The 15,724-nt window shown below is 35.3% G+C and overlaps 1 protein-coding gene across 1 annotated transcript in view; it reads right to left on the bottom strand.

The window, feature by feature from the left end:
• The window catches only part of LOC125234443 (transcription factor sem-2-like), a 102,891-nt gene extending 89,573 nt beyond the window's left edge, over positions 1–13,318 (bottom strand). The window contains exon 1 of the mRNA XM_048140687.1: positions 12,951–13,318. Within this exon, the coding sequence (XP_047996644.1) occupies positions 12,951–13,076 (126 nt within the window). The 5' untranslated portion in view covers positions 13,077–13,318. The remainder of the gene's footprint in view (positions 1–12,950) is intronic.
• Between the last annotated feature and the right edge of the window lie 2,406 nt (positions 13,319–15,724).

Here is a 15,724-nt window from a genome sequence, read left to right as displayed (position 1 = left end):
ATTGGCGCGACAGAGCCAGACTACCTTTCGCGGTGTTTCGTTTTCGTTTCGCGTCGTAGAAATGCCATTCGGCTACGGGGCCAGGGCACTCAGAGTACAATGGTTAACCGCCCGCCTCCGTGGCGAATGATAGGCAACTCTGTCGAATATTTTGACGACCGGTCTGGCGCAGTCGGTAGTGACCCTGCCTGCTACGCCGCGGTCCCGGGTTCGAATCCCGGTACGGGCATTTATTTGTGTGATGAGCACAGATATTTGTTCCTGAGTCATGGATGTTTTCTATGTATATAAGTATTTGTATATTATATATATCGTTGTCTGAGTAGGTACCCACAACACAAGCCTTCTTGAGCTTACCGTGGGCCTCAGTCAATCTGTGTAAGAATGTCCTATAATATTTATTTATTTATTTAATATGAGATATGGAAGAGCTATAGATATATATGACTGAAATACTATACGAAACATCAACGATTGTACTTGGCTAGAGGACGGAAGCATGTTTCAATAGGGATGACGACTACATAAAAAAATGGCATTCTGTTTACTCCGTCAGTTAGATCGTCCAAAAATACTGAACACATATTTTTCGCTTTTTCTAATTAATGAAAAATTATAAAGATATAGAGCATCAAAGTTCCGGAGTGGGGGCTTGTGACGTCAGGTCTAAGTAAAAATTGTACCTAGGCGTGACGTCACGCGAAACTTCAACGCACTGTACCGTCGTCATTTTTCGTTTATGAGAAAAAAGAAAAAAGAAAAAATACGTGTCTAAAATTCTTTCAACATCTAACTGACGGACTAATTAGTTTTTTTTAGTCGTTTCGCCTATTCAACGACAAGCCAGAAATTTGTCAAATCAATACTGAGATAAAAAGATTGAAGGAGGTTTTTGCCCAACAGTGGGACTCCATACTTCATACAGAGACATTTAATATAGTACACGTTTGTAAAAATTGTTTAAAAGGACTAGAATCGTACATGATCCTATCGCATGTACATTAACACGTGTCACATATATATTATATGTACTACACCTACTCATAGTCCATATACTGGCTGTTATCAAAGTTAATTAGAACACTGTAATTCAATATACATTAGCGACGATAAAGTAACCGATATTATTGTTTACCGTTAAAAACTTATTGTTTAATATATACACGTGTAGAAATAATTAATAGTATAATTAATTAAGTGAAGCCTAAAACTGACGCGACTTTACGTCGCCAAAATTTGTGAGGACATTTACCCTTAGGAAATTAACAGTTACATAAAAGAACGTTATAATAAACTTCTGTAATGAGATCTGGATATCTATGCAAACACGACACGTGTTTGTTCAATGCATATTTACTAGTACAAATGATAATAAATCGAGTTATACGAGATCTAAACCAGTTGTAAGAACCGTGTCGAACTAGGAGATCTAGTATCGAGTGAGTTTTAAACATTGTAGCACTAAAAAGAGGAAAAGCTATGGGATTTGGATCTGTGCGCCTTTCATCAAATATTTGTAGTATATTAAAAATATATCCATTAAAATAAATATCTACGTAGGTTTATGCTAACTATCCCTACCCCAGAGCATGCTGCGGTACTAGTCCCGTATTAGTACATAACCATAATATTTTATTTTATGTCTGTATTTTCTAATAAGTGAAACCTAGGCGTTATGAAAGGGATTATAATATAATGTATGTTATTAGTTCTCACTTACATTAATTAGTAATATTGGAAAGCTTGTGAAGTAACAGAAGTGAAACTATAAAGTGGTAAACATAGAATACCATTTTATAGTTCAAGTTTTGCAATAACATAAATTAGAAATAAGATCTGGATAGAGAAATATTATCATGTTTTATTTAACTCAGATATAAAATAAAGGTATTAATTTCACGATTTAATATTTTTGCTATTATAAAGGTACAAGTCAGGCATTAAATATATTAATACTCGTTATGTTAGAATAAACCTACAATAGAATAATATCGACTGTATATTGAATACAAGTCGACTGTGAATATGGGTTCAATTGTGGCGTAGGCGAGAGACTGGCAACCTGTCACTACAATGTCACAATTTGGATTTCTTTCAACCCCTTTTTGCCATGAGTGGCACTGAAACAGTAGTTCATGTGCTCTGCCTACCCCTTTATGGGATACAGGCGTGATTATATGTATGTCTGTATGTACCTAGTTGAGTTTACTGACAAGTAATAGCTTTCGCTTTTAAGGTTATTAGAAATAAATATCATTGTCACTGATGTTGGGTAAATATTTCATATCAACGTTTTAATATAATTTTGAATAAGTAATGAAATAATTGCAGAACAACAAAAAAACTGATGATTTGCCAGTTTTACCACACTTATAAAGGCAAGTATACAAAAGGTTAGCTCAAAGGTTAGCTGGAAGAAATCCCTTAAAGGGATAAGTTCGCCTTTGTACTGTCTATCCTGTGTCATATTTGTGTTTTGTGTTTTGTACAATAAAGAGTTTATACATACATACATACATACAAAATATACTATAAAAAGTTAAAGTATACTTAGAAAAGTATACAAAATAATTAAACCAAAAAGCATTTTGTGTTCTAAAATCCTTTCAACTCTTTAGATATCGGTTTTAGTCAGAAATATAAATTTCTTGCTTTCCATTGATGTTTGAATGTCTAAGATATTTTTCTTGGCCCGAAAAAAGAATATTGCGAAACCTAATCTGATTGTGTGTGCGGTCAAGCACGAGTTCAATTTATATGTGGTTCTGTAGACTTTTTCACAACGTTTTCTATTTTAGCAGATGCAAAATTTTTGTTTTTTTTTTTCATTCAAAACATTTTTAAAACTGTTTTTTTTTTACTTTAAAATATTTACACAAGGTATTAATAAGTTCTAAGTCGAAATATTTTTTTATGTACAACTTGTTACATTTCATCATAGTACTCATAGTGCTGCTCAAGATGATTGCTGCTTCTGTCTGTATAAATTTCTTAAAAACGTTTTAGGGGCCGTCCATAAATTACGTCATCCTAAATTAGGGGGGGGGGGGTTGGTCTGCGGATGACGGTAAATGATAGATGGGGGGGGGGGTGTTTCGAAATTGACGTCATTCTTATTTATTTATTTATAGTTTATTTTTCACGTACAAAAAGATTATTTCTAAAAAGAAATTTCTTCCAGCACACCTAGTAAGTGAGACTGCAAATGTGAGAGGCGGCTAAGGCGCATACAATACTAAAATAACTCATAATAAACATACATAAGTAATGCAACATAGATGTACACAAATACAGTAATAACTACAGATAAAATACTTTTTTTAATCATATAATACCCTATTTTTCTCAAATCTGCAATGTTTTATTTTGTCAAACTGGTAATGACGTCAATTTTGGGAGAAGGGGGGGGGGTCATTAAGATATGACGATAGGATGATTATAGGGGGGGGGTCTAAAATCTGAAAAAATCGATGACGTAATTTATGGACGGCCCCTTATAACTTATTTATCACTGTGAATTAAATTCTCAATAGCACTTTTTTTTAATTATAAATGGGCTTGCCCTTTTTAGATGGTTTTCTTGAATTTTACGGTTTCCTAAAAGTTTTCCAACGGAACCCCATTACCAAAGTGATGTTTTCCCAATTACCTAACTCCACAGGTGAATCTTTATTTCGGAGCCCTTGTTTATCTTCCACAGTTCAATCAATTAGGGCACTGCATTCCTTATGGATTTCCAATGCTACTTTTAAAAGGGTTTAGTTATTAACTAGAGTGGAGTTTCGGCAAAAGAGTTTGTTGAAATCGTTTCCTGGATCAGTATTGTTTTTTTTTTTTACTATTCTTAGTCTGTTCGGAAAAATAAGGGTCATAGAATGTATTGGTTCCCTAATCTTCAACAAGTTCTATCAAAATGTCTTAAGTCAAATTGATTTTTCGATTTTCATATCGTAGTCTACCTTAATAAATGAAGATACTAATGTAAATTTAAAAGTGGAAAATGTCTGCCTTGGGTGAGACTTGAACTCACGGCCTCTGGATCTGGAGTTCAAGTCTCACCCAAGACAGACATTTTCCACTTTTAAATTTATTCTAAGCCTAGTGGCATCGATTGCAGACGTTTCTGCTAATCAGAAGTTAAAATACTTATGTAACCTACCAAATTGAATAAGTCTGGTGAGTGATTTTCAAAAGACTCAAAATAAAAAGCTTAAAGTTGTTATTTTCCCGTCCGTCAAAATGATTAAAAGTATTAGCCCCGCATAAAACTGGATCCCCAAAGCATTTTTTCAAGGAACGATCTCGAAACTTTTAGCTTTAAGACTAAACTTAGCTCGTTTGAACCCCTTTGAGACTAAACTTAAATTTAGTAGCACCAAGTAAACACTTCAGGCTGGATGGTATCCAGAACCCGGCGTTTGCCAAGTAACGTACAGAAATCAGAAATTATAATAATTGTTGATGATTCCTTTTGGTAGTAAATTTGAGGGAAGCCATTTAGTTTTGAATATGTGGGATGGGTAGGTTTAAGGCTGCGTTTGACCTGCTTAAATCGTTCATTTACACTGCAGACAAATAATTTTAGTTCAAAAATGTATTTAGTACTACTTCAGGGTGTCATATTTAGCACGTCCTACTCATGTTCATTCGATAAATCAAAGACATTGGGTCTTAAGACTTTTAAGTCATGTATTTCCAACATCGGTATTTTAAATCTTAAGATTATCTTAAGTTCGACCATGTTTGCGAAGCAGTTAGTATTATTATTATAATGAATAATCTAAAAACAAACAGCAGTGAAAATTAATAGCTTAAAAAGAATAACAAAAAGATATAAATTTCAGGACTATGCCTTAAATTTGCTTATAAATTCAATTTAAACTTGCAAAAAGTAAGTAAAAATCTACACGTAGCGTTAAAAAGTGGCCGTTCAACCGCCAGTGTACCAAGTTTTGATAAAACTTCGCAGAATGGAAATTCGAGGCGGGTGATTAATTTGGCCGACGTATAAAGGATTAACTCAGGAGTCACGCCAACTATTGCCAACGGCTTTTTATGTTCAGTTTTTACACTGCTTTAGATATTGCTTTAGGTATGTTTAGTGTCATAGTTGGCTTTGGTTTTAATACGATTCTCTGTTTTAAATAAATTTGGTTGTCTGGCAGATGTTCAAATAATCATTTAACACAAGAGCTTAGTAAAAAAAGCTGATAGTGCGAAAGAAGAAAATCTATTCAATTTTATACAGTATGAATAAGAGTTTTGAATGATTCACGGTTATTTTCATTAGACTTATATTGACCGGGATATAGACCGTGATTACCTTTTTGATTTTTGTCGAGCTCCCGATATTTCGACGCTGTTGCATGCATCATGATCACGGAAAACTGACGAAGGCGGGTGGATGTTAAAGTTGCATAGACAGCGCGCGATCTACCCTCCTTCGCGCGCGTCGGCTGCGTTCACTTTCAGCGTTACCACTGGTCGCATTCACGCTCGATGGTCTGTCCAAACACACTACACTCACAGTGTCACTACGTTTGTTCAATTCTGACTTCACCGGTTTTTTACACAAACAAATCACTAATCACGGTCTATATCCCGGTAATATAAGTTTAAACAGTATGATAATGTATTCATATCTTTTTTGAGATCAAAACCTAACTATCGTGATCAAATATCAGGTATAAGCAGTACAGGATATTACAGAATTCTATTAAAAGCTAACCTAACAAATTCCAGAGGCCCGTCAATACAAGCTGCGCAAGGAATCTAATTTCCTGCAGAAACTATCAAAGATTCCAGACAGGAATACAAGGGTTCTAAAGTATCAAACTCCAAGTCCTGACTCCGGCAGATTTTTATAAACCAAGTTAATTCAGCCAGTTATTGAGGAAGCAAGTTGGTACACGCAAACTTGTGCGATACAAAAGTTGCTGCGGTGCAAAATTCCGATAAAGATAAACGCAAGTTAAGTGAATTTCCAACTAGATTAAGTGGAGGTAAAGAAGAAAGTGTACATGCAGGTAATTTTAAAGAATATACACGATATAATAAAGTAGAATATGCAATAATGATTCTTATTTAAGACATTTTAGTTTTAAAAGAAGTAATAAAATCCAGTAATAGTAATGTTTTAGAACGAACGCAGATTAACAAAAAATCTAATTTAAGTTGTAATATTAAAAAGAGTATTATTATATTTGATATCATTTCAAACGTGAACAAAATGAAAGTCAAGGTTGGTAGGGCTATGAACATTAAACAAAATCATACCGTACCCGTCTGATTTAATAACAAAACAACAAAAGCTAAAAAAGAGAGTCCGGTACCGGTTTTGGTGAGCGATTTAAGCAAAGGTCATTGTCGATAATACTCGGCGCGGAACTGGTTCTCGGTAATGTTAGGCTTGTGCCGATTTAAGTTTAACCGGAGGAATAGACTAGATTTGTGGGGAAACTAACCAGAGTTTTAAAGAGTTCTATAAAGATTTAAAAGGGACGTTTGAATTAGATTTTAGTGTTTTCAAACATCGAGAAAAATGAGATTATAAAAACCGGCCAAGAGCGTGTCGGGCCACGCTCAGTGTAGGGTTCCGTAGTTTTCCGTATTTTTCTCAAAAACTACTGAACCTATCAAGTTCAAAACAATTTTCCTAGAAAGTATTTATAAAGTTCTACTTTTGTGATTTTTTTCATATTTTTTAAACATATGGTTCAAAAGTTAGAGGGGGGGGGGGACGCACTTTTTTTTCCTTTAGGAGCAATTATTTACGAAAATATTAATATTATCAAAAAACGATCTTAGTAAACCCTTATTCATTTTTAAATACCTATCCAACAATATATCACACGTTGGGGTTGGAATGAAAAAAAATATCAGCCCCCACTTTACATGTAGGGGGGGTACCCTAATAAAACATTTTTTCCATTTTTTATTTTTGCACTTTGTTGGCGTGATTGATGTACATATTGGTACCAAATTTCAGCTTTCTAGTGCTAACGGTTACTGAGATTATCCGCGGACGGACGGACGGACGGACGGACAGACAGACATGGCGAAACTATAAGGGTTCCTAGTTGACTACGGAACCCTAAAAATGCGATATACATAATAAAAAAACGTAATAGCTAAAAATGAAGTTGATGTTTCTTTTGATTAGACTGTTACGAATTATGAATATTTAACGCACTCAATTATCAGAAAATGCCGAGAGGCATTAATATAAACGCTTAAAACGGAATTGAGTGTGCGTGCACTATTAATTAAATTACCCTGAAAGGCTTTATAAATACCGGTTTACGACGGCTGTAGAACTATTACAATAGCTCAATCGCCTTAGATGAAGCCCATATTGTTCAGAGCCCTATTAAAATTATTAATTGCATGTCCTTCAGCGAGCATGCAAATAAAAGAGAAAATTCGAAAGTGTCGAGTATACCGTGTCATCTCGTGTTTAAAAACCAGTCATGAAATTTATCATTTTAAAATTGCAAGCGATGGGGTCAACGGAGACCCAATATTTACGATGTCATTCGTTCAAGATTTAAAGCTTTGTCGAGAGGAGATCGAGTTACAAAAGCTCTCGAGTGACGAAAACAGCAAAGCTCTATTAGAACGTGATTCGTAGGCCCATTACCAGTAGCTAAGTAAAATCAACGACGCACTTAAGAACTCGAGGACCCAGCTATTTATAACATCGAAAAGCAATAATACAAATAACATCCTTACGATTTAACGGAGCGTTGTTCGGAGCGATAACACGACGCCGACCTTCCATTACTTTCCAATCAAACTTCCACAAAAAGTTGCTTCGTCTAAAAACACCTAATCAAGCCAGCGACTTAAGGGGAGCCGTGAAACTTGGGCAAGTTTTTGGGGATCCAATCAGCATACATAAATCGCTAATGGGGTAAGACTCGGAGGAGTAAATGTCTGAAATGAACTTGTTCGGAATACATGAATAAACACCCTAAATGGTATCTCCGAAGGCTCGGGCCGCGCTCATTTTGTGTAATGAATTTTGATTACGCCGTCCTTCACTAACGAGACTTTACTGAAATGATGGAAGTCATCTTGATTAGGCCTCTTGAAATCTTGATACAGTCGAACGTAAGCAATTCCAATAACGGCTAATAACATGAAACGCAAACTAGGTTAGCATACACCGAGTAATCACATTTAACGTTGAAAAGTTCAAATATCCAATTTTGTAAAACCGACGCTTGTTTACCGTACAGTAAATGAACCCGTATGCGGAAAACAGGAGTGAAGGATATATTGGTTTATTTTTGTTGTTTCCCATGGAAGTTGTTCTTGCGTTTTTCAGTCCGCGTCAAACGGGCCCGGAATTTATTGCTGTTTGCAGTGTTGACTTTCTGTTTTCACATGTCACGTCACGAGTTTGGTAAGTCTCAGATCCGCGGAGACCGCGAACTCGCCGTGGTGTTTTTCAAAAACATCGCACCTGGGCTGTTCAATAACCTGTGTACTTGTTGAGTTTGATAGACACGTCTGTTCTTGAGCGGTAATTTTCTTAGGCAACGTTCGCCGTTCCCCGGCATATAATGGTGCCATTAAATACCACCCACAAGTGTAGAGCAAATTGCATTTGCCGACATAGGTCCGTATTTTACAATCAAATGTTGATTTGCACAGAACTGCCAACACTGCATTAGGGTACATAAATTTGCTTACTTAAGCGATAAACTTATGCGAGGAAAGGATTTTAACACAGAATTGTTTTCGAATGGTTACCAGCGCGCTTAAAGTTAAATTATTACCTCGATACAGCGCTCCGAAATTTAATGCCAGCCCCTCGCATATACAGAAGTTCGAAACTTGAAGTAAAAATGTAATCGGAATAGCTGAAATTCTCAAACAGGGCATTTCGTGAGTAGCAGTTGTAAGCAAACCGACGATAGTAGACAAACACGAAGGAAAAGTTAGCGTCGGGCTTAACAAAGTGCCTTTTCTTTCTAGGAAGTGCTTAAAGTAAATTAAAAGCTGGCGAGGTGGGTTTTTCAGTTTCGATTGTATAATGTAACAATCGCTTTGGAGCGGACAATAGTGTTAAAGGTACTAGGAGGCGTGAATCAACCTTGGTGGAAAGGCATAGTCGGTCGGCAACAGCGCTAGCAAAAAAAACGACAAAAACCGACTAGAAACAAGTCCGCAGTTCGCTCGGTTCAAATTATAATGACCCGAAACTCCGCCCTAAGTTAATTTTGTTATTTTTTTGTAAGTTTTTTCTGCTGTTATTTTTTAGCTCGTATCATGATTTATCAATCTATACGGGGATTGTGCAACTGCGTTGTTTTTGTTGGGTATCGTATCGTAATGATTGAACGTCGCTAATTTCTTAAGCTATTGTAGTTAATCCATTATGTTGTAGTAATGGTTTTAATCGTTTCCGCGTGATAATTATCACTAAGAGCAACTGACTCGCAAGATGTTTTTTCTGCTATCAATTTTAGATCATAATTATCATATTATATATCTCTAGGAGTTATCTAGTTTAAGAGTAAACACCTTTATTTAGCATCACTGATGCATTAAGATATTTAAGATAGGCAGGGTTATCAAGATGAAAAAAAAAACAGACGCAGGGAAATGAGTCGATCATTCTTTTCGACTAAAATTAGCTCTAAAAATTTAAAACGAAATCAATATAAAAGTTACGACTCATCTTTAATGCAGTTTAGCGTAAATAAACAAAACATTATTAACTCATTTATTTCTACGCAATTAACATTTTTATGATCTGATAATTTCCTCAGTGGCTGTTAATTAAGGCTTAACCAAACCCAGGAGCTAATTACACAGATCGTGTTAAGACTAAGCATTTTCCTGAATATTCTGAGTTAAAACAAGCGCGAATGACCTAAGATTATCATTTCCTAGTACTGACGCTTTGAGAGGAACAGACGTATGTGTGGGTAGACGTTTAGCTTTAATGCTCTTTTGGAGTTGAATGCAAGCCAGCACGCATTACACACAAGCAAACACGTTCGTCGGCACTCCGCACACACACACAGAAGGCTAAAAATATTGCGGGTTGACATTGAAAATGTTAATGCACCCATACCCGGGCGCATTTTACGTATTTCGCGCGGATAGGCAGTGCCTCTCGTTTTATCGATTGTTGTGACTGATATCGCTTCATTTGCGACGTCATATCGCCGAGTGCGATAATTTGAAAAGTTGTTTGTCATGTCACTGCTCTGGTGAACGTTAATCATGGACTTCTTGGAGTTCATGAACTTCGCGAGCGTGACTCAAATATCAGGCGTTCACAAACACTTCAAGGTTTTTTTCGCGGATTTGAAATGGAATTGCTGATTTTTGTATTTTCTTGACACGTGTTTTATGTTTTAGTTAGGCTATCGAGAATGTAATTTTTTTTCTCATTTTTAAAAACGCAGATTGGCAAAATATGAACATTATTTTTTTTTCAGTTCATCGATGTTATTTACACGAATACATGACTGTTATGGCTATAAAAATACAGGGGAAATCTGCTGAAGGTTTTTTTTTAAATTATAACTAAATATTATATATGTGTTTTTTTTTTCACAAGCGCTTTTAGTATTATTCATTTATATGCAATGGTAAACATGTCTTTATCTTTCCATACTTAAATTAGTATAGGTAATTTTTAAAATCAGTAAAAATTATGTCATAAAATAAATATCAATTTATTTCGCGATTTAGACATTCTTGATGTTGGTGTTGGTTTGGGATGTTATATTTTTTTATAGCGGACGATTAAAAAATCTGATTTTCTTACACTGTGCACTGTTTTGTCAAAATACCACCTTTTACCTGTCAGATAAATTATAATCTGACAGGTTAAAAAAGTGATATTTATTTTATCATAGTATAAACTACGTAGGTATTTTCGTATTTCTAAGTCGATTCATAAATTTAAAGATATTAAATAAATACTTGAAATTTTGTATAGGCCATTCGTTTGTAGGTTTGAACGTTACTGATTTTGATTACTAAGTAAGAATTCATTTATCTTCAAATTTAACTACTGTAGGAAATAAAGTAGTTAAATTAAAAGTAAAACATCGATTTTGTAGTTACGTTAAGAACTTATTATGTCCATAAAAATATTTTATTGTGCGATTTTACGAGTTGTATTACATCAGATTATATATAATTAATTTTATTTTTAATGCTCAATCTTAACATTAATAGTTACTTTAATAACGTTTTATAGTTTTATGGGTCAACACTTACAACATGTAATTAATTCATTCGTTTTTAGGGTTCCGTAGTCAACTAGGAACCCTTATAGTTTCGCCATGTCTGTCTGTCCGTCCGTCCGTCCGTCCGTCCGTCCGTCCGTCCGTCCGTCCGCGGATAATCTCAGTAACCGTAAGCACTAGAAAGCTGAAATTTGGTACAAATATGTATATCAATCACGCCAATAAAGTGCAAAAATAAAAAATGGAAAAAAATGTTTTATTAGGGTACCCCCCCTACATGTAAACTGGGGGCTGATTTTTTTTTTCATTCCAACCCCAACGTGTGATTATATTGTTGGATAGGTATTTAAAAATGAGTAAGGGTTTACTAAGATCGTTTTTTGATAATATTAATATTTGCGGAAATAATCGCTCTTAAAGGAAAAAAAAGTGCGTCCCCCCCCCTCTAACTTTTGAACCATATGTTTAAAAAATATGAAAAAAATCACAAAAGTAGAACTTTATAAAGACTTTCTAGGAAAATTGTTTTGAACTTGATAGGTTCAGTAGTTTTTGAGAAAAATACGGAAAACTACGGAACCCTACACTGAGCGTGGCCCGACACGCTCTTGGCCGGTTTTTAGAATTAATTTAAAGCATACAGTCATATACAAGACTCGCGCTAAGGCAAAAATCGTAAGTTATGCACATTTGATTTTTTAATTTAATTTAAAAGAGTAAATCGTAAAAAATGCAGACTTTCAAAATTTAAAACGATCCTTCTCTTTGGTAAAGCGAAAATCTGTCAGACTAGTATTTTTTTCGGAAACTTTAGTAGCACTTACGAAACGATACAGTTTCCAAATTTCGACACCAAACTGTTTTTTTAACACTTTTGGATGCAATTTACGCTCGTTTTTATGTGTCACACAATATTTTCAGAGAGAGTTTAAACTTTGCAAAAAAAATCATGTCCTACCACACAGTTTGTTACTATGATGATTCTAATTTCTAATTAAACATAAGAAGCTTAGTAAAATCACCTTCGAATTTTGTGTGTCATTGGGTTTAATGCATTTGCGGAAACTAATTTGTATTTTAATGCCTTTAAATGCAAAAATATGGCCTCATTCTTATTCATTCCGTTCGCTGCGACAACATGCCTATGAATAATTTTATCCACAAGTTATTTACTTACTTATTCCTATTTTCCGCATTTTTATCAAATAGTATTTTCTCGCGTAGATTATCGCAAAACATGTTTACAACGATAGACGATAAAGTTACTGCGCATTTCACTCGATACAAATAAACATTCGAATCATTCGATTACGATGTATGTAGATCACTTTTTTTTCGCAGGTAGTCAATTTAGACCATGACTGATCTATAGAACAGTTTAAAGAAACTTAGAATTTTTCGGACTCAAAATTCATATTTGGAATATAATTTTGTTATTTACTTTTAAATGTCATTGAGCTGTGTATTTTTGTGTTTTCGCGAAGAACTGGTTTGTATTTTTTTTCTACTTTGTAGGTAACCGAGACTTGTTTCGACAGTTGCATTTTAAATTTTTGAATGTCGTTTTTTATTTTGATTTTATTGAATCTTTATATTTTTTGAATTATTCAATTAAAAATGGATTTTGTTTTAGTTTCAGTAGATTTTGAAACGAATTTACGTTGATTTATTTTTTTATAAAAAAAAATTTTTGTCACTTTTTCACACTTTGCCAATTTTTCACAAAAAACTTACCTGTGTAGCATCCGTATAAGGTGTGGACGAGTTTTTGTCCACCAACTGGGAACCGAACACCGGCCCGGCGCTCGCAGTCGGCGACATGGACCGAACATCCGACACTTGTTGGGGCACCATTTTCATTAAAAAAAAACACAACACAGTCACACTGTTTTTACAGTTTTTCACGCCTCTCGGCGGTCGCACCGGAGACTTCCCAATACCTAGAAACAATCCTATGAAACTCCTTTACTCGAACGTGGTTAGCTCCAAAAGTCATAATTTTATCGTTACCCTACCGCAGCGTGTGTTCATATGCTGCGAGCGGCTGTCATATCAATTGTGAAGTTCGCACTCCGCGAAGGCTGCGGACCGACTGGATGGCAGGCAACGTGCTGTCAATATACCCAGCTCAGCTGTTCGCCCCGCCCCCCGCGCCCCGCGGCCGGGCGCCCCGCGCGCCCCGCGCCGCCATTCGGGCAACGACGCTCGACGCAGACGCACGGGACACGCGGACATAAACATTGAGCGTCACTTTTATTTACGACTGCGTGTCATGATGTCCGTGACAATGCGGTGCGGTTTCACTGATGTCGTGGGGATGCAATGGTGTCACATACACGTTGACTAGTTACGCCGAGTACATAATTTATGTTTTGATTTCTCGTTAAATAAAATATTTTAGGAAAAATATAGGCACCAATTTAAACCTCTAGATGGTCTAGATTGATGATATTTGCCAATTATAATTTTATTTTAACCTTAGGTACTAACAACAACACATCTCAAATTATCATTCTTATTTTTATTCGATTACTTACTTAAATTGTAGCTTTTATACAATTACCGATAGGTAATAAATAATTTAATTAAATTCAACACGCAGTTATTAGGTTCATCATCAGAACAGAAACCACCCTGTAAGTATATCGCTTTTTGTCAAATTCGATTTTTTTTTCGTTTCCATACATCATAGATTAATTACTGTGATAGGACCTTAATCATAACATTAAAGTAATTGTCAAGTTTTTGACGGCACATGTCAAAACAAATAACATTAGGAAGTGGTAAGGGATGCCACACACGTGTTCAGTAATTTTTTTTTAATAATTCGATAACCGTAAGAGTTAAGAGGCTAGTTTCTTAAAGAAATTGATTGTATTTGAACTAAATAATATTCTTTTAAAGTTAACGGAATTCAATAAAAACAGGGTGTATAAAATCTATGAATATACTTACTGCCCTATTTAATTTCGCAATTAAACATTAGTAATTTTATCGTAATTTTTCAAGGTTTACAAATAGGTATCGTTGAATGATTCATAGGTAGGTAGTCATGATAGCGAGTTGTTAAGAGCGTTATAACATTTCGGCGTCGGGCGAAATTAGGTATTTTACCCGCCGCGCGAGCCCAATATGCCGACCCTTTCTAGCACGTCTTATCACTCGCTCGCACTACAATAATGGACAAAACAATCTTGATCCTTTCTATGGAATTTTGATAACAACCACAATCTACTATCTCGATATAAACTTTTGGTTTCTAATAAACATTATTTTGTACGAAAATACGAGAATATAGCGCGAAATAATATCAATTATGTTAAAATTTATTTAAAAAATTAAAGTAATAATTATAAAAGTAGACCCCATCCCAAATATTTGCTTTTGTTATATGATAAGTATTAGAGTAAAGTATATATTAATATGATGATAAAATAAGACAAATACAATTCTAATTACTTCAAGGTGGTGCTCAGGGTCTGATGATGGAGCCAGATGGTGGTCACCAATACTAATGAACAATATGACTATACAACTTCGTGGTTTACATGTCATTCTAGCATTTTCACTTTCACATTTCAAGTGCATATACCACGAGTATAGGTTTTCGGGTGTGCTGATTTAAAAATTAATGACCGATTTGGAATCTGACATTGCTGACTGTCACTTTGACACAAAAGTCGTCATGGGTGTCGTAAAATAGGTTTGCGGGGGTGCTGATTCCAAAATTAATGAACAATGTGGAATCTGACATTGCTGACTGTCACTTTGACACAAAAGTCGTCATGGGTGTCGTAAAATTGGTTTTAGGGGGTGCTGATTCCAAAATTAATGACCAATGTGGAATCTAACATTGCTGACTGCCACTTTGACACAAAAGTCATCATGGGTGTCGTAAAATAGGTTTTAGGGGGTGCTGATTCCAAAAATAATGACCAATGTGGAATCTAACATTGCTGACTGTCACTTTGACACAAAAGTCGTCATGGGTGTCGTCAAATAGGTTTCCGGAGGTGCTGATTTGAAAATTAATGACCGATTTGGAATCTTGACATTGCTGACTGTCACTTTGACACAAAAGTCGTCATGGGTGTCGTCAAAAAGGTTTCCGGGGGTGCTGATTCCAAAATTAACGACTATTTTGGAATCTCACAGTGCTAATTGTCATTTTGACACAAAAGGAATCATGGGTGTAGTCAAATAGTTTTTAGGGGGTACTGATTCCAAAATTAATGAAATGATTTAAAAAGTAATGACCGATTTGGAACCTGACATTGCACAGTACCCCTGGAAACCTATTTGATGACACCCATAACGACTTTTATGTCAAAGTGACAGTCAGCAATGTCAGATTCCAAATTGATCATTAATATTGAGATCAGTACCCATGAAAACCTATTTGAAGACACCCATGATCACTTTTGTGTCAAAGTGACAGTCAACAGTGTCAGATTCCAAATTGGTCATTAGTTTTCAAACACCACCGGATACCTATTTGACGACACCCA

The sequence above is a fragment of the Leguminivora glycinivorella genome, chromosome 16, assembly GCF_023078275.1.
Source record: "Leguminivora glycinivorella isolate SPB_JAAS2020 chromosome 16, LegGlyc_1.1, whole genome shotgun sequence".
NCBI classification, from domain to species: domain Eukaryota; kingdom Metazoa; phylum Arthropoda; class Insecta; order Lepidoptera; family Tortricidae; genus Leguminivora; species Leguminivora glycinivorella.
Note: the sequence above shows the minus strand (reverse complement) of the source record. Positions and strands in the feature narration are given on the sequence as shown.